General features: G+C 37.3%; 2 protein-coding genes across 12 annotated transcripts in view; one reads left to right on the top strand and one right to left on the bottom strand.

Annotated features, from left to right (window-relative positions):
• Positions 1-20,783, top strand: part of LCOR (ligand dependent nuclear receptor corepressor) — a 149,130-nt gene that overhangs the window by 13,939 nt on the left and 114,408 nt on the right. The gene's annotated exons all lie outside the window — the stretch shown is intronic.
• On the bottom strand, positions 16,249-17,514 carry LOC121485288 (eukaryotic translation initiation factor 4E-like). Its single transcript, XM_041745462.1, is given in 1 exon segment — positions 16,249-17,514. A coding segment is annotated over 1 exon segment (672 nt). The 5' UTR covers positions 17,497-17,514; the 3' UTR covers positions 16,249-16,824.

Genomic DNA, 20,783 nt, shown 5'->3' with positions numbered 1-20,783 from the left:
GCTACCAACATATAATCTTATCTAAAAGATAACATTCCTTTAGGCCCCTTTCTCCTTAGGCAAAGAACTTCTGTTTAATCTTAAATAAAATATCTGTATCATTTTTTTTTTTTTTTTTTTATGATAGGAACACAGTGAGAGAGAGAGAGGCAGAGACACAGGCAGAGGGAGAAGCAGGCTCCATGCACCGGGAGCCTGATGTGGGATTCGATCCCGGGTCTCCAGGATCGCGCCCTGGGCCAAAGGCAGGCGCCAAACCGCTGCGCCACCCAGGGATCCCAAAATATCTGTATCAAAGATTAGTACATTTTGTTGATGAAAAGCAAGAGCACATTTATAAATGGGTGAAAGAGAAGAGAAACTAGAATTTCCCATATTAGGGGAGATGACTAGTTAGGAGTTGTCAGGAGCAATAAAACTGTGGGACTTAATTTTTCTAAAAAAAACAATAGGCCATAGTTTACAGTCCAACCTTGAATGAGTTGTGTTGGTCAAGACTGTTAAACTCTCAAGAAGATTAAATTATCCACAGATTTAGATCTTTTAAAAGCAAGAAAATGTAAATTAATGAAGAAGAGTTATTCTAATGTAGTTATATCGATTAAAAGAAAATACAAAAACTGACATTGCCAAAGACAGGGGACCAGAGATGTTGATGACCCATACAACTTTTACCCTTTTTCTTCTTTTTTTTTAAGGATTTAAACTTTACTTTGGAAAAAGTGGAAAGTTTGTTCTCGTTAAATGATTAACAGATGTTTATGTATTACCTGTCAGACATTAAAAAATTGTTTCTTGAAACCGTATAAGGATGTTTAGGTAAGAATATCTTTAGTAAAAAAAAAAAAAAAATATCTTTAGTAATTGTAACCCATATTTTGTCAGATACAAGTAATCCAGATGATATCAGCTCTTCTGAGGAATATGAATATATATCCATTTGCAGGTAGAAAAGGTAAAGAGTAAGGGCTGTATTAAGGAGGAAGGATCTGTTGTCAAATCATGTTGCTATCAACATCTGGTTTTTGTGACTCATCAGAAGTATAAGCATTAATAGTAATGATACTGTTGCTATTATATTTGAATGGAGTATGAAATAAGTAGCATACTTTAAAGCTTGATGCTTAAAAAAGTAAATAAAACTTGATGCTTAAAGGATGTTTGCTCTCAGATGGGAGAATATACAGGATCTTCAGATGTTTGGTCCAATAATGCAGCCTAGGATTCTGCCAAGAACGTACTTTTAGGAATGAGTAACGTGCTTTTTCATGGTATGGTTGTCATTCATCTTTCTTATCTGTACAGCTCCATCTTTTCTTTTATGTTTCTTCTTCTTTTTGTGTGTATAAGATATATGTTTGGAAATGCATCAAATTAAGTAAACTGAATTAACTTTTTTTTTTTGAATTAACTTTTAAAATAAATGTATGCATATGGAGGTTCCCCTCTCTTATCTGAAAGTAGAGCATCAATCACTGTGAAACCTTTTGTAAGCTGAAATGGCATAGAGCAAAGAGCAATTATCAATTTTTTATACGGAAAAAATTTTATACATTCCCACACCCAAGAAATAAGCTCTCCTGGGTTTTTCTGATACCCTAGGATGCATCTTGTTAATCGATGCAAGAAATAAATTGAGATAAATACAGATACACAGTTCAAATTATGGTGGCTTGACACTGAGTGTAGTTCAGCGGAAGGAGCTTGGTAGTGCCACTCTAGCTGCTCAGGGTGCACACTGCCTCTGTAACAGCTTGCTGTGAAACAAATGCTGACCGCTGTTTCACTTTTTGCCATTTTTCATAAAAGTGGGATGGTGTAATGCAAACTTTTGAAAAGTGGGAGGGGGTTGCCTGTATTTTAGTTTAGGGGGAAACAGATCTTCAGAGGCTCATAGAGATGAGAATGACTTTAGAAGTGGAAACAATGGTGGTTATAGTTAAGAGAATGATATGAACTTAGACTGTTCAGTAATGAAACATATTCAATGAAGTCTTTTTCTTTTTTAGTGAATGCTTTTTGCTCTGTTTGCATGATTGTTTATATTAAGTTCATAAAACAATTTTATTTTGATACAATGCAGATAGTTTTGTTTCTCCTGCTTTTGTCCATTTATGAATTTTAAGAAACTTAAAAGTTGCCATCTCTCTTGAAGTTAACCATTGAGTCTTCCTTTTCTTTTTCTTTTTTTAAAGATTTTATTTATTCATGAGAGACACAGAGGCAGAGGGAGAAACAGGCTCCCTGTGGGGAACCTGATGTGGAAATGTGATGCAGGACTCGATCCCAGGACCCTGGGATCATGACTCTGAGCTGAAGCAGATATTCAACCACTGAGCCACCCAGGTGCCCCTCCTTTTCTTTTTCTTTCTCAAAGATTTTATTTATTTATTCATGAGAGACACAGAGAGAGAGAGGCAGAGGGAGAAACAGACTCTATGCAGGAAGCTGGACGTGGGACTTGATCCCGGGTCTCCAGGATCAGGCCCTGGGCTGAAGGTGGCGCTAAACCGCTGAGGCACCCGGGTTGCCCTCCTTTTTTCATGTAACACCCAAGTTACATGAAGAACATTTGTATTTCTAGAGAAAATACATAATGTACAAAAATAATTTTAGACATGAATTTACATGCTTTTCAAATATTAACCATGTGTAGTTAACCCTTTAAAAATTGTATCTTGATAGGTTGGAAGAGGTTGTTAAGTGTATTTTGCATTTACAAGTTTAATTTCTTTCATTGTTTCTCCCAGTTGTTTATCACATTCCAAGGCCCATTCTGGAAGCACTTGTGTGTAACAACAGCAAAATGTGGCTTTGGTTCAGGCAGACCTGGGTATAAATTTTATCTTCACGCTTTACCAACTATGGGATATAGAGAGAACTAATTTTAGTTCATTGTTATATGAAATAGTATTAATAGTAAATACTGCGTAGGAGGGTTGTGAGAATTGACTAAGAGGCAAAGACTTTCATTTTTTGCTTAATAAATAATAGATCATTTGAAAGAAATCTGTTGAAGCTGATTCACAAAATATGCTTTTTAGATACAATCTTAACATCATAACAGTTTCTTTTAAATATTTTTGTAATAAAGAACAATGATTCTTCTCTCTGGAATTTAAGTTGTATTGTGTTTGGTCTATTCAAAACTTCTAAATATTTACAGCTTCTCTGTAATGGTTTGGATGATGGCAATTTACACATCATTACCACATTTATTGCTACATTCTATAGAATAGGGTGGCAAAAATACTGTTTTTTGCCAATTGATAGAACTACTCCATACTTTTTCTTTGTAAAAAATAGTTCCATTTTAGGCAGTGGTATGGAGTGGGGGAAACCCTGGGGGTGGAGCACTAGGTTCTGGTTATGACTATAGCTGTGTGGTTTTGAGTAAACATACTTAATCTCTCTGGACCTTGGTTTCCTTATCTGTAAAATAAAGTCTTGGAGAGCCTTCTAATAATATTTTAAGGAAAATTGTGTTGATTTTCATTGTTGAATAGACCCATGCATTTCATGACAAAAGTTGTCATGATATTAGGAAATATTTTACATATTGGGGCACGAGAACTAAACTAAATAATGCACTGAAAGATGGTTGCCTTGTAAAAAGTGTTCATGAGAATAAAGACTATTTATTAATCTTTAAGGACAAAGCAGGATGTTAAGGAATGGGCAATAGTTTCCCAAGGTCATGCAAAAATATGTAACTAATTTTTCTAAGAATATGTAGCTGTATACTCACAAGGTGGGAGAAGATTTGCCTCATTTGGCTAATGATAATTTTATCTTTGTATTTCATATAATGTAAATGTGGTTTCTTTTTTTTTCCCTAATGCTGTTTTCCATAGTGGCTGCATCAGTTTACAGTGCACAGAAGTTCTCTTTTCTCCACATCCTTGCCAACACTTACTATTTCTAGTCTTAATGGGTGTTCTAACAGGTATGAGGTGATAGCTCATTGTAGTTTTGATTTGCATTTCCCTGATGATTCATGATGTAGAGCATCTTTTTTATGTATACCCATCTATATATCTTCTTTGGAAAAATGTATATCTAGATTTTCTGACCATTTCCTAATTGGATTTTTTTTTAAGCTTGTTTGCTTGCTTGTTTGTTTGTTTATTTATTTATTTATGATAGACACATAGAGAGAGAGGCAGAGACACAGGCAGAGGGAGAAGCAGGCTCCCTTTCGGGAGCCCGATGCGGGACTCGATCCCGGGACTCCAGGATCGCGCCTTAGGCCAAAGGCAGGCAGGCGCCAAACCGCTGAGCCACCCAGGGAATCCCCTGTTTGGGGTTTTTATTTTTACTTTTGATTTATGGATTCTTTTTTTTTTGGATTTATAGTTTCTTTATACATTTTGAATATTAACCGCTTTTCAGACACATCATTTGCAAATATTTTCTCCCACTCAGTAAGTTGCCTTTTCACTTTGTTGATGGTTTCCTTTGCTGTCTAGAGGCTTTTTTGGTTTAATGTAGTCCAACTTGTTGCTTTTGTTGCTTTTGTTGTTGGTGTCAGATTCAAAAAATCATTTGCCAAGACTGATGTCAAGGAGCTTATTGCCTTTGTTTAGTTTTAGGAGTTTTATGGTTCAGATCTTATGTTCAAGTCTTTAATCCATTTTGAGTTGATTTTTGTGTATGGTGTGGGAGTTTCTTTTTTTTTATTTTATTTTATTTATTTATTTTTTTTTTTGGGGAGTTTCATTTTATACATTGGCTGTCTAGTTTTTCTAGCACTATTTATTGAAGAAAATGTCCTCTCCCCATTGTATATTCTTGGCTCCTTTGCCATGAATTAATTGATCATATATGCATGGGTTTATTTCTGGGCTGTTTTGTTCCTCTGATCTTTGTGTCTGTTTATATGCTGATACAATACTGTTTTAATCCCTAATAGCTTTGTAGTACAGTTTGAAATCAAGGAGCATGATGTCTCCAGCTGTGTTCTTTCTCAAAATTGTTTTGGCTCTTCAGGGTCTTTTATAGTTCCATACAAATTTTAGCATTCTTCCGTTTCTGTAAAAAATGCATTGGAATATTGGTAAGGATTGCTTTGGATCTGTATGTTGACTTGGGTAGTGTGGACATTTTAACAATAGTATTTTTTCCAGTCAGGAGCACAGACTTTCTATTTGTGTCTTCTTCAGTTTCTTTCATTAATGTCTTGTTTTCTTCAATATTTCATCATCTTGGTTAAATTTATTGCTAAGTATTTTATTCTTTCTGGTGTAGTTGGAAATGGGATTGTTTTCTTCATTTCTTTTTGGTAGTTTATTAGTTATGTATACAAATGAAACAGATTTTGTGTATTTGTATCCTGCAGATTCATTTATTCTAATAGGTTTTTGTGTAACAGATTTTGTGTATTTGTATCCTGCAGATTCTTTATTCTAATAGGTTTTTGATGGAATCTTTAGGAGTCTCTGTGTAATATCATGGTATCTGCAAATAGTGGTAATTTTATTTCTTCTTTTCTGATTTGAATGCCCTTTATTTCTTTTTCTTGCTTAATTGCTCTGACTGGGATTTCTAATACTATGTTGAATAAAAGTGGTAATGGTGGCCATCTTTATCTTTTTCTTCATCTTAGAAGAAAAGCTTTTAGCTTTTCACCATTGAATATGAAATTAGTAAGTGGCTTCTCATATATGGCTTTTATTATGGTGAGGTATATTTCCGGTTTACCTGCTTTGTTGAGAGTTTTTATCATAAATTGATGCCGAATTTTGTCAAATGCTGCATCTGTAGAGATGATCATATAATTTTTAACCTTCATTTTGTTACTGTAGTGTATTACATTGATTGATTTGTAGATGTTGAGCCACCCTTGCAAACCTGAAATAAGTCCCACTGGATCATGGTAAATGATTTTTTTTTTTTTTTTACTACATTATTGAATTTGGTTTGCTACTATTTTGAGGATTTTTCAATCTATGTTCATCAGGGAGATTAGCTTGTAATTTTCTACAAGAAAACTACAAGAGAGAAAGGAAGAAACACAGGCAGGGGTAAGCAGGCTCCATGCAGAGAGTCCCACGTGGGACTCGATCCCAGGACTCCAGGATCATGCCCTGAGCCAAAGGCAGATGCTCAACCACTGAGCCACCCAGGCATCCCAGCTTGTAGTTTTCTTGTGGTATCCTTGCCTGGTTTTGGTTATTAGGGTAGTGCTGATCTCCTAAAATGAGTTTGGAAGAGTTCCCTCTTTTTCTATCTTTTGGAGGGAGTTTGAGAATTGGTGTTCTTTTTTGCATGTTTAGTAGAATTTGCCAGTGAAGCTCCGTGGTCTTGCACTTTGTTCATTGAGGTAATTGATTACTGATTCCATCTCCTTATCTAGTAGCCAGTCTGTTCATATATTTTATTTCATCATGATACAATATTAGTAGGTTGTATGTTTTTTTTTTTTTTAGTAGGTTGTATGTTTATCAAAATTTATCCATTGCTTCCTTCCAGTAACTGTGGGCTTTGTTCTTCTTTATCTAGTTCCTTGAGTGTATAATAGATTGTTTGATACTTGTTTCTTGAGGTAGGCATTTGTCACGATGAACTTCCCTCTCAGAATTTCTTTTACTGCATCCCATAACTTTTAGTTACTTATATTTTAATTTTATCTCCATATATTTTTAAATTTCTCTCTTGATTTCTTTGACCCATTTGTTGCTCTGGCATGTTGTTTAATTTCCACGTATTTGTGAATTTTCCAGTTTTCTTTCTGTAGTTTCTATTTCTAGTATCATACCATGTGATTGGGAAAGATGCCTGATATGATTTCAGTCCTCCTAAATTTATTAAGAATTGTTTCGTGGTCTGTTTTGGGAAATGATCTGTCAAATGATCTACCTTGGATCTATGTGCACTTGAAAAGAATGTATATTTTGTTGCTTTTGGATGGCATGTCCTCTAAATATCTGTTAAACTATCTGGTCTGGGGCAGCCCTGGTGGCGCAGCGGTTTAGCGCTGCCTGCAGCCCAGGCGTGATCCTGGAGACCCTGAATCGAGTCCCACGTCGGGCTCTCTGCATGGAGCCTGCTTCTCCCTCTGCCTGTGTCTCTGCCTCTCATTCTCTCTCTGTGTCTCTATGAATAAATACATTAAAAAGTCTTAAAAAAAACAAACTATCTGGTCTGATGTTTGCTCAGTACTAGTGTTTCCTTATTGATTTTGTGTGGATAACCTATCCATTGATGTAAGTGGGTTATTAAAGTTCCCTATCATTATTGTATTGCTGTTAATTTTTCCTTTAGGTGTGTTAGTATTTGTTTTATATATTTAGGTGTTTCTATTTTGAGCATATAAGTGTTTTTTAAAAAGATTTTATTTATTTTAGAGATAGCGTGTGCATGTACATGAATGGAGGGAGGAGTAGAGAGAGAAGGCGAGAGTCTCAAACACATTCTGTGCTGAGTTTGGAGCCCCATGCGGGGCTCAGTCTCAGGACCCTGAGATCATGACCTTAGCTAAAACCAAGAGTGGGACACTACACTGAGCCACTCAAGACACCCTGAGATCATAAATACTTAAAGATGTTTTATTTTCCTGTTGGATTGACCCTTTTATCATTCTGTAACACTTTTCTTTGTCTCTTATCACAGTCTTTAAAGTGTTTTGTCTGGTATAAGTATAGTTATTCCACTCTCTTAGTTTCCATTTGTGTAGAGTATCTTATTTCATCCCTTCATTTTCAGTGTGTGTGTCTGAAGTCTTCCATACACAGCATATAGTCTTCTAACTTCTCCCCTCCCCATTCATAATAATGGCTACTTTTGTAGTTTCTCTCTTCTTTTTTTCTTCTCTTGCTCTCTTGTTTTGTGGTTTCATGGCTGTCTTTAGTGATATGTTTATGTTCGTTTTCTGTGTATTTTATGTGTTTACTATAAGTTTTTGCTTTGTGGTTACCATGAGGTTTACATATAGTAAGTTATAACAGTATTTTAAGTTGGTAACTTAAGTTTGATCTCATTTTAAAGCTCAACCTTATTTCTCTCCAACATTTTGTTTTGATGTCATATTTTATATTTTTTGTTTATCCCTTAACCAGTTATTGTAATCCTAGTTTTTTTTTTACTGTTTTTGCCTTTTAATATTTATATTAGTTTTAAAAATGATTAATCTACTACCTTTATTATATATTTACTTTTCCAGTGAGATTTATCCTTTCATATGTTTTCTTGTTGCTCATTGGCACTCTTTCTTTTCAGTTTAAAGAAATTTCTTTAGCAATTCCTGTAAGGCTGGTTGAGTAGTGAACTCCTTTAGCTTTGTCTTAAAAACTCTTAATCTTTCCTTCACTTTTTTGAAAAAAGATTCTATTGGGGGGGGGGGGGACATAAGCCAGGGGAGTGGCAGGCAGAGGAGAGGGAGAAGCAGCCCCCCCCCCCCCCCCCAGCAGGGAAGCCTGATGTGGGGCTCTATCCCAGGATCCTGGGATCATGACCTGAGCCAAAGGCAGACACTTAACTGATTGAGCCACCCAGGCTCCCTTCTCCTTCACTTCTGAATGATTACTTTGCTGGGCACAGTATTCTTGGTTGGAAGTTTTGTTTTCTTTTTTCTCAGCACTTTGAATATATCACGTCACTTTCTCTTGGTTTGCAAAGTTTCTGCTGAAAAATCTGTTGGGTGTTTCCTTGTACATAATGAGTTGTTTCTCTTGTTGTTTTTAATAGTTTCTCTTTTTTTTGCCTTTAACTCTTGACATTTTAATGATAACACATCTTGGTGTGGGTCTCTTTCAGTTTCTCTTATTTGGAACTCTCTGGGTTTCCTGGATCTGAATGTCTATTTCCTCCCTAGGTTTAGGAAGTTTATAGCTATAATTTCTTCTATTAAAATTTCTGCCCCTTTCTTTTTCTGGGAGCTCTATGATGCTAATATTAGTCTGTTTGATTTGTTCCCTAAGTTACTTCTTTCTTTTTTAATTTTTCTTTCTTTTTGCTGCTCTGGTAAGTTCAACTGCCTTGTCTTTTTTTTTGACTTTTTTTTGGACTTTTCCATTTCTTTGCTTCATTTAGTTTGTTGTTGAGTCTTTCCAGTTTCTTTTTTACTTCAATTGTGTGTATTCTTTAGCTCTGTAACTTCTATCTGGTACATCTCTTCTCTTTGTTGAAGTTCTTGCTGAACTTCAGTGAGTATCTTTATGACTATTACTTTGAAGCCTTTATCAGGTAAATTAGTTATCTCTGTTTTAAGGTTTTTTCCTGAGTTTTTACCTGTTCTTTTGTTTGGAATATATTCCTCCTTTGTGTCTTCATTTTTCTTGACTCTGTTGTTTTGTTTTTACTTTTTTAAAATGGTGTTATTTATTTGAGAGAGAGAAAGTGAGAGACCGTGTAAATAGGGGCAGGAAGGGGCAGAGGGAGAAGCAGATTCCCTGTGGGCAGGAAACCCAGGATCCTGAGCTCATGACCTGACCCAGTGGTAGACATTTAACCACTTGAGCCACCCAAGCACCCCTCTGTGTTAGTTTTTTTTTTTAAGATTTATTTATTTATTCATGAGAAACACACACACACACAGAGGCAGAGACACAGGCAGAGGGAGAAGCAGGCTCCATGCAAGGAGCCCGATGTGGGACTCGATTCCAGGTCTCCAGGATCACACCCTGGGCTGCAGGCGGCGCTAAACCACTGCGCCACCGGGGCTGCCCTCTGTGTGTTTTTATACATTTGATGAAACAACCACATTTCCTCGTCTTGAAGGAGCCCTGTGCCGGAGATGAACCCTGTTGTTCAATCCTGCCTCAGTTCTTGGTTGTCTCCCAAATGTTTATGCTTATCCAAGCAGCCTATCAAATTTTTCTTCCATTACAACAGTTTATTTTTTTTTATTTTATTTTTTTTTATGATAGTCACAGAGAGAGAGAGAGAGGCAGAGACACAGGCAGAGGGAGAAGCAGGCTCCATGCACCGGGAGCCCGATGTGGGATTCGATCCCGGGTCTCCAGGATCGCGCCCTGGGCCAAAGGCAGGCGCCAAACCGCTGCGCTACCCAGGGATCCCCCATTACAACAGTTTAAAAGTATGCTTGGATAGTAAATTTGTAACGATAATAGGAATAAATTTTAGTTAATATAATCAAATCACTTTCTAACAACATAAAGCATAAACATTACTCTTTTAATGGACCTACCACCATAAGATGATGTTTCAGTTATTTATTGAGTTCAGCTATATGGGCTGGCTTCCTGATGTAGTCAGCTGTGAATGAGGTAGGCAAGCTCTGCTAATCTCTTGGCTGGACTTGGCTCCATGTCTTAGACTTGGGATAAACTGGGTGATAGAGATTGATGTAAGCTGGGATGACTATGGTGGTTAGATTCTTCCACTTTTCTCAACCTTTAGCCAAGGTACTTTAAGGCTTTTACTATGGCATGGTAGAAGTGCACAACTGCATAAAGCAAATAGAAGTGAGGAAGCACTTTTTCAAGCCATTGCTTATATAATGTCTGCTAATATCTCGTTGGCTAAAGCAAGTTACACAATTCAGCCCCAGAGTCATGGTGGGAGAAGATTATTAAGTTACCTGACAAAGGGACTGTATATAGTGAGAGATGAAGAATCGGGGCCAAAATAGAAAGCATCAATTTTTTTTTTTAAGATTTTATTTATTCATAAGAGAGAGAGAGGGAGAGAGGCAGAGACACAGGAGAGGGAGAAGCAGGCTCCATGCAGGGAGCCCTGACGTGGGACTGGATCCCTGGTCTCCAGGATTTGGCCCCAGGCTGAAGGCGGTGCTAAACCGCTAAGCTGCCCGAAAGCATCAATTTTTACTTTTTCATGTGAATATTTGTGGCAATAGGCACTTCTCAAGTGCACAGTATGTGCCTAACAACTATTTTTCTCATTTTAATTTTTTAGTCAACCTGCAAAGAGTTGTGGTCTTTTTTTTTTCCATACTAAGAAGAAATAATTAGAATGATTAATGATTAAATAACTTACAAATGTGACAGAATAGGTAGTTTGAATTTGAGACTGACTCCAGAGTCTGTATGCTTTCACATGGCCATAACATGTAAGTTATGGGACACCTGGGTGGCTCAGTGGTTGAGCGTCTGCCTTTGGCTCAGAGTGTGATTCCGGGATGGAGTCCCACATCAGGCTCCTCACAGGGAGCTTATGTCTCTGCCTCTCTCTCTGTTTCTCAATTTATTAAGTTATGTTTTTAATTTCCCCCATAAGTTTTTTCTCCCTTAATTTTGGGAAGAACTGTGTTTCTGTTTTATTATGGCTTCTGTGCAACAATCTTGTTTTTGCTCTCCCAGAACCTTTTCTCACTTTTGGTACTGGCATCTTGATTTTCCTTTAGGGAGCCAACTTTGCTAACTTACTTACATATTTCTTTCTTTTCTTTCTTTTCTTTCCTTCCTTCCTTCCCTCCCTTCCTCCCTCCCTTCCTTCCTTCCTTCCTTCCTCCCTCCCTCCCTTCCTTCCTTCCTTCCTTCCTTCCTTCCTTCCTTCCTTCCTTCCTTCCTTCCTTCCTGTTTTTTCATGAGACGCAGAGAGAGAGAGGCAGAGACACAGAGGGTGAAGCAGGCTCCCCATAGGGAGCCTGATGCAGGACTGTATCCCTGGACTCCCCCCCCCCCCCCCCCCCCCCAAGGATCATGCCCTGAGCCAAAGGCAGACACTCAACCACTGAGCACCCAGGCATCCCATTGCTAACATTCTTGAGTTCTGTATGTTTTGGATGAGTCTGATTTACTCATGTAACTCATGTCTGCCCATTTATCATAGTGAGTGAATGCTTCAGGGATCCGTCTTGAAACTGGCTGGTGGAGTTCTTGGGAAAGAGATCTCTTCTCTGTGGGGGTAGTAGCTAAGCTGATAGCTTACAAGCAAGAAGCAGCCACCATGTGTGGGGAGCTTGCCTGTGAGTGAAGCAGTGAGCCTTTGAGACAAGCAAAGTGATGCATGAAGAGAGAAGTACTGCTATGCACGGGGATCCAACTGCATGAGGGGAACTCTGAAAAGCCTACTTGATCCAATAATTACCCTTTTTTGCTAAGGTCCCTTTAGGTTGAATTTTTACCAGAAGTCCTAACACTGTATTTAAGTTCTAGGTAGATTATATCTCTGAAAGGAGAACAGACCATGTATAGCTTAGTATATAGGTAGAAAATGTAAAAAATCTCTGGTTTTGTGGAAATGGAGGGGGAGGATGATTTAACTGGAGTAATATTGTACCAGAAAGGAACATAGGGTACAGCATGGGGATGAACTACTGAGTTGTAAATTGAGAAAATGGACTCAACACTGTGAGGCATTTTCTTCTTTCATTCTTTCTTAGTGAATTTTTCAATCACCATTTTGAGTACCAAGTATGATATTAATATATATTGCACATCTGGGTGTTTATTTATCTTATATATATTTTTGATTATTTCTATTTCATGCGATGTTTTAAACTAAGAAAGTATTATAATCATTGTTCATGATACCAAGTCAACATACAAGCAGGATTTAAGTAGATTGAAGAGTTTAAATAGTGTATTCTTGAAATAAAAAGAAGAGACATCCATTTCCAACAACATTCCCTGTATCGTTTTATTACTTGAAAACATTGAAATCTTGAATTTTAATGTGCCATTATCCCTTTGTTTTACGTCTGTTATTACATGTAATTTGATTCTCAGAATAATCATACTAAGTGGGTATTATTTTAATTTTAGAGATGGATAAACATCTGTGTAGGTTGATGCTACTACAGCTTTACGGTGTCCAGCCTCAGCTAGACTCTCATTCAGCACTGGGATTTTGTGTGTGGGCATTCTTGGTCAGTTCCTGCAGTTTATTACAGTGGCTCTCTTTTAGCCCCTTTGCCCTCATACTTTCCTCTCAGCTGATCTCGTCACCTATAGAACAGTGAAAATCGATGTCATCGAAAGTGAACAGTCCTCCATCATTTTCCTTCTTACCCCAAGGAGTCCTTGGAAAACTGGAGAAATTGAGGATCCCTGGGTGGCTCAGTGGTTTAGTGCCTGCCTTCAGCCCAGGGTGTGATCCTGGAGTCCCAGGATCGAGTCCCATGTCCGGCTCCCTGCATGGAGCCTGCTTCTCCCTCTGTCTTTGTCTCTGCCCCCCCTCCCTCTGTGTCTCATGAATAAATAAATAAAATCTTAAAAAAAAGAAAAGAAAAGAAAACTGGAGAAAAATACTTAAGGCATTGTTTGAAAGCATTGACCAAAACCACAGACCTATTTGTAAAAATGTAAAATTTGAAGTCCTACTCCAGATCTGCTGATTCCAAATCTTAGGGATGGCATGGAAATCTGTATTTCTAACATACCTCAAATGATTCTTGGAAATACTGAAGTTTGAAAACCACAGACATGTAGGATAAGGTTACTTGAACCAGCACATAAGACACTCCCGGATATCTGATCCAGCCTGCTACTTTAGTCTCAGTTCTCTACATTCTGCTCAGTCTCTACTCTAATCCCTGAAGTCTTCTTATCCCAAAATACAAGTCACTCTTTCTAGTGTGCAAGTATTACTATATTATTTTATCTCCTTCCCTTTCTGCAACTCTACCTCTTCTAATTTGAGAGACCCTTGTATTCAGCCACCATGTCATATTTTTCTTTATATTTTGAGTACTTGGCAGAGTGACTGGCACATAGTGGATGCTCAGTAAAGATTTGTGGGAAGGTAGAAAACAGTACTTTGACATATTACAAACTAAGTGACTGAAATTGAGTAAGAGACAGTTTTATTTTTAGTAACTCACGTTACTTAAGGAAAAAATTAGTATGAGAAAGAGGGAGTGTAGATATTTTCGACACAATGTGTAGTACTGTAATGGCTTGAACAGTGATTTTTAAAGGAGATTGGGTGGGAGAAGTGAGAACCACTGTATTATATTAAGGACTAGTTTTCTATACTCATGAATTGTGTGGAGACACTAGTTAAACCTGGCTTTTAACAAGTCAAATATATATATATATTTTTTTTGTTGGTTTTTTTTTTTCAAACATATATATTTTTTTAAAAGATTTTATTTATTTATTAGAGACAGAGAGATGCAGAGATACAGGCAGAGAGAGAAGCAGGCTCCATGCAGGGAGCCCAACACGGGACTCAATCCTGGGTCTCTAGGATCACGCCCCGGACTGCAGGCGGCGCTAAACCGCTGCGCCACCAGGGCTGCCCGTGAAACATATTTTTAAATTTTGTCTTGTATCACTTCAAAATGTAATTTTTCCCTTTTGTTAATGTGTATATTACTTTGAAATTTCTGAAGTACTAGTGAAAGGGATAGGAGTTTCTAAGAGATAAATGGGTAAAAGTTGGAGGTGGGTGTATGTGAAGAAAGAGTATTTAGATTATATATGAGAATAAGATGTTGATGGTTTTTCCAATAGTCTGGAGACATATTAACATATTATGTGTATGACACAGTTTGCTTGAGATAGAAACGAATGAAACGTGGACAAAACCAATTTAAAGGGCAAGACTGTTGTGAATGTTCTCACAGTGGTGATGTGGAGAAGATAATTTCAGTATTACTTTCTCATCACTGGTTGATCTAGGACTGTCATTGCTTTAGGGATGGTAGTGATGTGGAATGTCATTAAGGAGGCAAAGATTTTATTAGTGCTTTGTTTTTAGATAATGGTGCTTAGATTTTTATAATTCTGAGATATTATATGTAATTTTTTATATTTATGTTTTGCTATAAGGAGCTCACAGATTCATACCTTAACAAGCATGAATGAATTTGTTTGTAACTTTTAGATTCTAAAACTTATCTTGGGAGGTGCCCTGATAGATTGGGAAAGAAAAATGGATACAAACTACTTTTTTTTTTTTCTACTGGCTCTTCCTATCTCTTTGCCAAGTTTGAGAAAATAACCTGAAAAAAAGTGAGGCCCTGTTTTCAATCATATGGCACTTTGCAGTGTTCTACCTATATCTATCAGGACTCTTTCTATTGTAAGTTAAGAAAGCCAATTGAAATTATAAGTCAAAAGGTCATTTTGTAGGTTTATGAACTGGGAGGTTCATAGGGTAAAGTTATAGGTAGGATCTTCTGTAACTGGAATCAGAAGTTTGATTGATGGTATCAGGAATGTCCCTTTCTAAGCATTCTTTATCAATTTTGGTTTCCTTGAGGTATGATGGTAAAGGTGATTAGTAGCAGCTCTAGACTTACATAATTTTTTTAAAAAGATTTTTTTTTATTTGACGGAGAGTGAGCAACAGAGCACAAGTAAGGAGAGAGGGGGCCGGAGAAGCAAATTCCCTGCTGAGCAGGACCCCCCCCCCCCCCCATGGCGCTCAGTCCCAGGATTCTGGAATCACAACCTGAGCTGAAGGCAGTCATTTATCTGACTGAGCTACCCAGGCACCCCTAGACTTACATAATTCTTAAAGTCCACATATGTTTTTCTGTATAGCAACAAATTGATGGAGGGAAGACCAAGCTTGGGTCTTCCCAATGTGGCCTACCTCTGGACCGGTCACCATAAGGCTAGATAGAAGAGTATGATCCTCTGACCTGACCAAGGACAAGTGCCCGGTTTTCGAGAGAGGCTTAAGATTGGCCCTCTCTTAAGGCTTGAGGGAGGGACCGATTGATTCTTCAAAAGAAAATCAGATGCTATTCCCTAAGAAAGGGAAATGAGTAGTAGGTTAGGCAAAATCTGTAAATATTCCGTATATAAATCCAGATCTACTTTCGAAAAAATGGACTGATTTGGGCCATGTTGAATTGAATTGTGTTTTGCAAAAAGTGGAAGTCTGAACACCCAGTATCTTCGAATGTGACTTTGCTTGGAAATAGGGTCTTTATAGTTACAAACAAGTTAAGATGAGGTCATACTAGATTGGGACCTAATCCAATAACTGATGTTTTTTACAGAAAGTGGGAAAATTGGATACAGGCAGAAATTGGAGTTATGTGGCCATAAGCCAAAGAATGCCAAGCATTGCTGGCAACTACCAGAACCTGCAAAGAAGAAAAGGATTCTTCTTCAGACTGTTTGGAGGGAGAATAGCCCTGCCAACACCTTGATTTCTGCTGCCTTGTCAGTCTCCAGAACTGGGAGAGAATATATTTCTGTTGTTTTAAGCCACCTAGTTTGTTCAGCAACCAGAAAACTAATATAGACCATATTTGGTACCTATAAAATTTTTTAATTCAGCCCCCCCCCCCTTTTTTGCACAAAATTAATGTTTATTCCACCTTTGTGTCATATTCCTGGATCCTTCACCAATGTTACATGAGGAAAAAAACAAGCAAAACAAATTAAAAACTGAAATCAGAATCACTAATGTTATCAAGTAGGGAAACAAATAAATTAAAATCTAGCAGCCATCAGCAAGAGTACAGCAAAGACAATGCTGTAAAAAGAAACAAAGAAAATTGCTAGAAAACTGTATGCATCATACTCTTTCAAACCAGCAAAATATGCTCCTGCATACAATGGAACATAAACAGAATTTTTTTCCTGTAAGGTATAGAAATGGAAGTTCTTTTTTGAATATTGTGGATGGGCAAAATGTGTTTATATGGTAATTCTACTAAGCTATTACACAGTGGGCCAGGAACACATTTATGGATTCTGGGGATGATGTGTACTGTAATTCTTTGATTGGGATAGTGGACACTCTAGCCAAAATTAAAAAAAAAAATGAACACAGAAGTACAAGACAAAGGTGAATGAGACTTCTCTTATATCTTAGCAACATTTAGATGGAAATCAAATTTAAATACAGTCCACTCTGCTTTTGAAGAGGCTTTGGTTCAGCTCCCAAATCTTGATTGCTTGATGCAGTCTCCTATGAGAATACTCAGAAGGTGTCTTCTTAAACAACAAACCTATTTTTAGTAGTGGAGCCGCTCTTTGTAGCTGTGTCTGCATGGGACTGATAACCAGTCACTATCTTTGGAGGTAGTCCTAACCTTTCCTTGTATACTCTCCCTATATGTGTAACAGCCTCTCTGTTTTCACATTTAGTAGTCCATATTGCTATCTTATCACCTTTAGCTCTAACATCAACGACAGCTCCACATACATCATCACTGTAGTCATCAAAAGATTCTCCAATAAGGCACAGCAGTGTCTCTAGCCAAAAGCGATCCAGGTCACTACGTCTCTGCTGCTTGTTCAATGTAATTAGCCATCGTCCTCCTCGTTTGTTGTTCTCATCTTCCCACATAGGCTCAATACCATCCTTAAAAAGTGAGTAGTCACAGCCCCGCATTAAATTACTAGACAACTGGATGTGGTTGTACAGAGCCCAAAAGTCTTCAACAGTATCAAACTTAGAGATCAGCCGAAGGTTTGCTTGCCAAGTTTAGCTTTTATCATTTTTAAAAAACCAGAGTGCCCATCTGTTCTGTAAAGGATGTTTAATATAGTGTTCTGGGTTAGCTACCTCCTGATTAGATTCTGTTTTCTCTTCTTCTGTAGGCGGGGGATTAGGAGTAGGGGTGGTTTCCAGTTCCATAGTCGCCATCTTAGATCGAACTCCCATCCCTTTTTTTAAAGTTTTATTTAAGTAATCTCAATACCCAACATGGGGCTCGAACTCATGACCCTGAGATCGAGTTGTATGCTCTTCTGATTGAACCAGCCAGATGCCCCTCAGCTCTTCTTCCTCCTCCTCCTCCTCCTCTTCTTCTTCTTTTTTTTTTTTAATTTTACTTATTCATGAGAGACACAGAGAGAAGCAGGCTCCCTGCAGGAGGCCTGATGTGGGACTCGATCTCAGGACCCTGGGATCACACCCTGAGCTGAAGGCATATGTTCAACTGCTGAGCCACCCAGGCGTCCCTCAGCCCATCTTCTTAAAATGCTGACCATTAGTTTTTCCAGTGAATACCTTTTACATTCTAAATGGATTTTATGGGGCTTTGGGATGCCTTTGGAATTATATGGGTTTGACATTTAAAAATATATTTTGTTAAAATTTTATCGTATCCATAATAATGTGAGATGGTACTTTGTAATTGATAATGTTTATTGACTTCTATATTCTACAGAGTCTGTAATTGTAGTTTAGCTGAAGCCATTGTTGTTATTAATGTACAACTAAACAGTATTTCTTAACATGTTTGACTTCCAAATAGTGCAGTGCCATGTGAGAATCGGAGTAGAAATAATTAAAGTGAAGCACCTAGAGTAAATATGTTCCAGTAGCTTGAAGATGAAAGAAAGAATATGTCTTAGGGAAACTGGCTATCAAGATGGAAACAATTAGTATTTTGGTGAGACTAAACAAAAACCTAAGAGTAGCTTAACGGCATTTCTGAACTCTTGTTCATTTTTTGCAAACTGAGAGAGTCAGATAATACCTCCACAGTCTGATTAGACTTTGAAAAAAAATAAGATCTTATGAACATCCTTCTAGTTTCTAATTTGTAGTAAGTGGATATTTTCTGTAGGTACTGGAATTCTCATTCAGAACCTTTGTATAAAGATTCATTATTTTAAGGAACTTAAGATTATTGGAAAAATAGTTTGGGGGACTTATCCAGGCACTTTAAATATTTGTCACCCTCTTATATTCACTAAAATGAAATAGGAACAATAAGCAAATGGGAAGAAAATGTCCTATCTTAAACTAGTAATGATGAATGTAGTAAATTTTTAAAAATAATTATTTCTCTATTTATTTAAAGTAAGCTGTATGCCACTCAATGTGGATTTTAAACTCATGACTCTGAGATCAAGAATATCCAGGCACCCCATAATTTTCATTGTAGATATTTTTAAGATTTTTTAAAATTTATTTTTATTTATGATAGTCACACAGAGAGAGAGAGAGAGGCAGAGACATAGGCAGAGGGAGAAGCAGGCTCTATGCACCGGGAGCCCGACGTGGGATTCGATCCCGGGTCTCCAGGATTGTGCCCTGGGCCAAAGGCAGGTGCTAAACCGCTGCGCCACCCAGGGATCCCTCATTGTAGATATTTTTGACAGTGGTATCTTACTTTAAGTTTAGAAATATTTTCTCAGTCAGAACTCATTTATTAAGTATGCAGTGACAAATATTGCTTCCACCATGCCTCATCTACTCCAGTTTTACTTGCTTCTCTAACCGTTTTTATTATGTATTCTTTCAGTGTTTCTTTATAAAAATAAAAGCAGATGTTAATATTTTCTTTTTTCTCATATACAACAATGAATAGACAATACATAGAAAATACTTTGTTCTGTATTTTTTTTTTTCTTTATGTATTTTAGCTATGTTTCTGTATCAGTATATAGAAAGCATCCTCATTCTTTTTCACAACTGCATTGGATTCCATTGTGTGGATATGCTGTAATATATTTAGATGGTTATCAAACATAAGTTTTCACTTTTCACTTGTCATTAACCATGCTCCAGTGAATGATACTGTACGTAAGATATTTTGTATGTGTGCTGGTATCTGTAGGATACATTCCCAGAAGTGATATTGCTGAGTTAAAGGGTAAAATATATTTGTAATTTTGCTAGATATAGCTAAATTGCCTTTCTATATGGGTGATACAATTTTGTAGTCCCTTCATCATTGTAGGAGAGCATCCATTAGGAGAGTGTATCCCCACATCCTTACCAATATAGTATTGTGTCTGATTTGTGGATTTTTGCAAATTTGGTATGTAAAAAATACTCTCAGTATAGACTTAGTTATTAGCATTTCCTGTATGAGTGAGGTTGAGGTTGAGCCTCTTATTTTTGAGGAAATTTCTATTTACTTTTGATCTTTAGTTAATATCTTGCAATGATTATGATACATTGTCAATGGTGAAAGTAATAATAATGTTTCAGTAGGGGAGGAAGGGAGGAGATGATTGTTATTAAATGAAAGACTTCTGGGTCCTTTTTCTCCAACTCAGGAATTTTCACATGCTCAGAATTGGTTCTTACAGAATTGATTCTGAAAGTTCAATTGCTGTGTTACTGCTTTAGGAGGCCTGCAGTGTGTAATTGGCACAGCATAACCATCTGGGTTTTTCTGAGTGTGACTTCTTCACTCTTTTCAAGAAAGCATACATTGGTATGCAGTTTCTTTAAACTGCTTCAAAGGATTGTAGAAAAGTAAATTTTGCCCAAAGGCCTTCTTTTGTATTTCCCATGGGCATTTGCTAAAGTACAGTACTTATCTAGTTGGCATAAGTTGATTTCTATAAACGTTTTTTCTTCTATTTAATGTATTCTACAAAATACTATTTGCCTTCTTTCATGATGCTGTTTTTCATCTCCAACTTGCCTATTGTTACTTTTTTTTTTTTTTGGCACTTCATTCTTTCTGTGTCAGCATTCTTTTACTTGAATGTTCGAAGAAGTGTTTTTTTTTTTTTTGTATATATTTTTTTATTCAAGTTCGATATGCCAACATATAGCATAACACCCAGGGCTCATCCTGTCAAGTTCCCCCGTCAGTGCCCATCACCCAGTCACCCCAACCCCTCGCCCACCTCCCCACCCACCACCCCTTGTTCATTTCCCAGAGTTAGGTGTCTCTCATGTTCTGTCACTCTCACTGATATTTCCCACTCATTGTCTCTCCTTTCCCCTTTATTCCCTTTCACTATTTTTTATATTCCCCAAATGAATGAGACTATATAATGTTTGTCCTTCTCCGATTGACTTACTTCACTCAGCATAATACCCTCCAGTTCCATCCATGGTGAAGCAAATGGTGGGTATTTGTCATTTCTAATGGCTGATGGAAGAACTGTTTTGAGCTTTTGGGTGGTAATGTCACTTTGTTTGCATTCTGAACTGAAGCCCCCATCCCTAAGCAGTTTTGTGTCTACAGCTATTATTAC

The sequence above is a fragment of the Vulpes lagopus genome, chromosome 2, assembly GCF_018345385.1.
Source record: "Vulpes lagopus strain Blue_001 chromosome 2, ASM1834538v1, whole genome shotgun sequence".
Classification (NCBI taxonomy): domain Eukaryota; kingdom Metazoa; phylum Chordata; class Mammalia; order Carnivora; family Canidae; genus Vulpes; species Vulpes lagopus.
The sequence above is the reverse complement of the archived record's forward strand: the minus strand, read 5'-3'. Positions and strand labels throughout refer to the sequence as shown.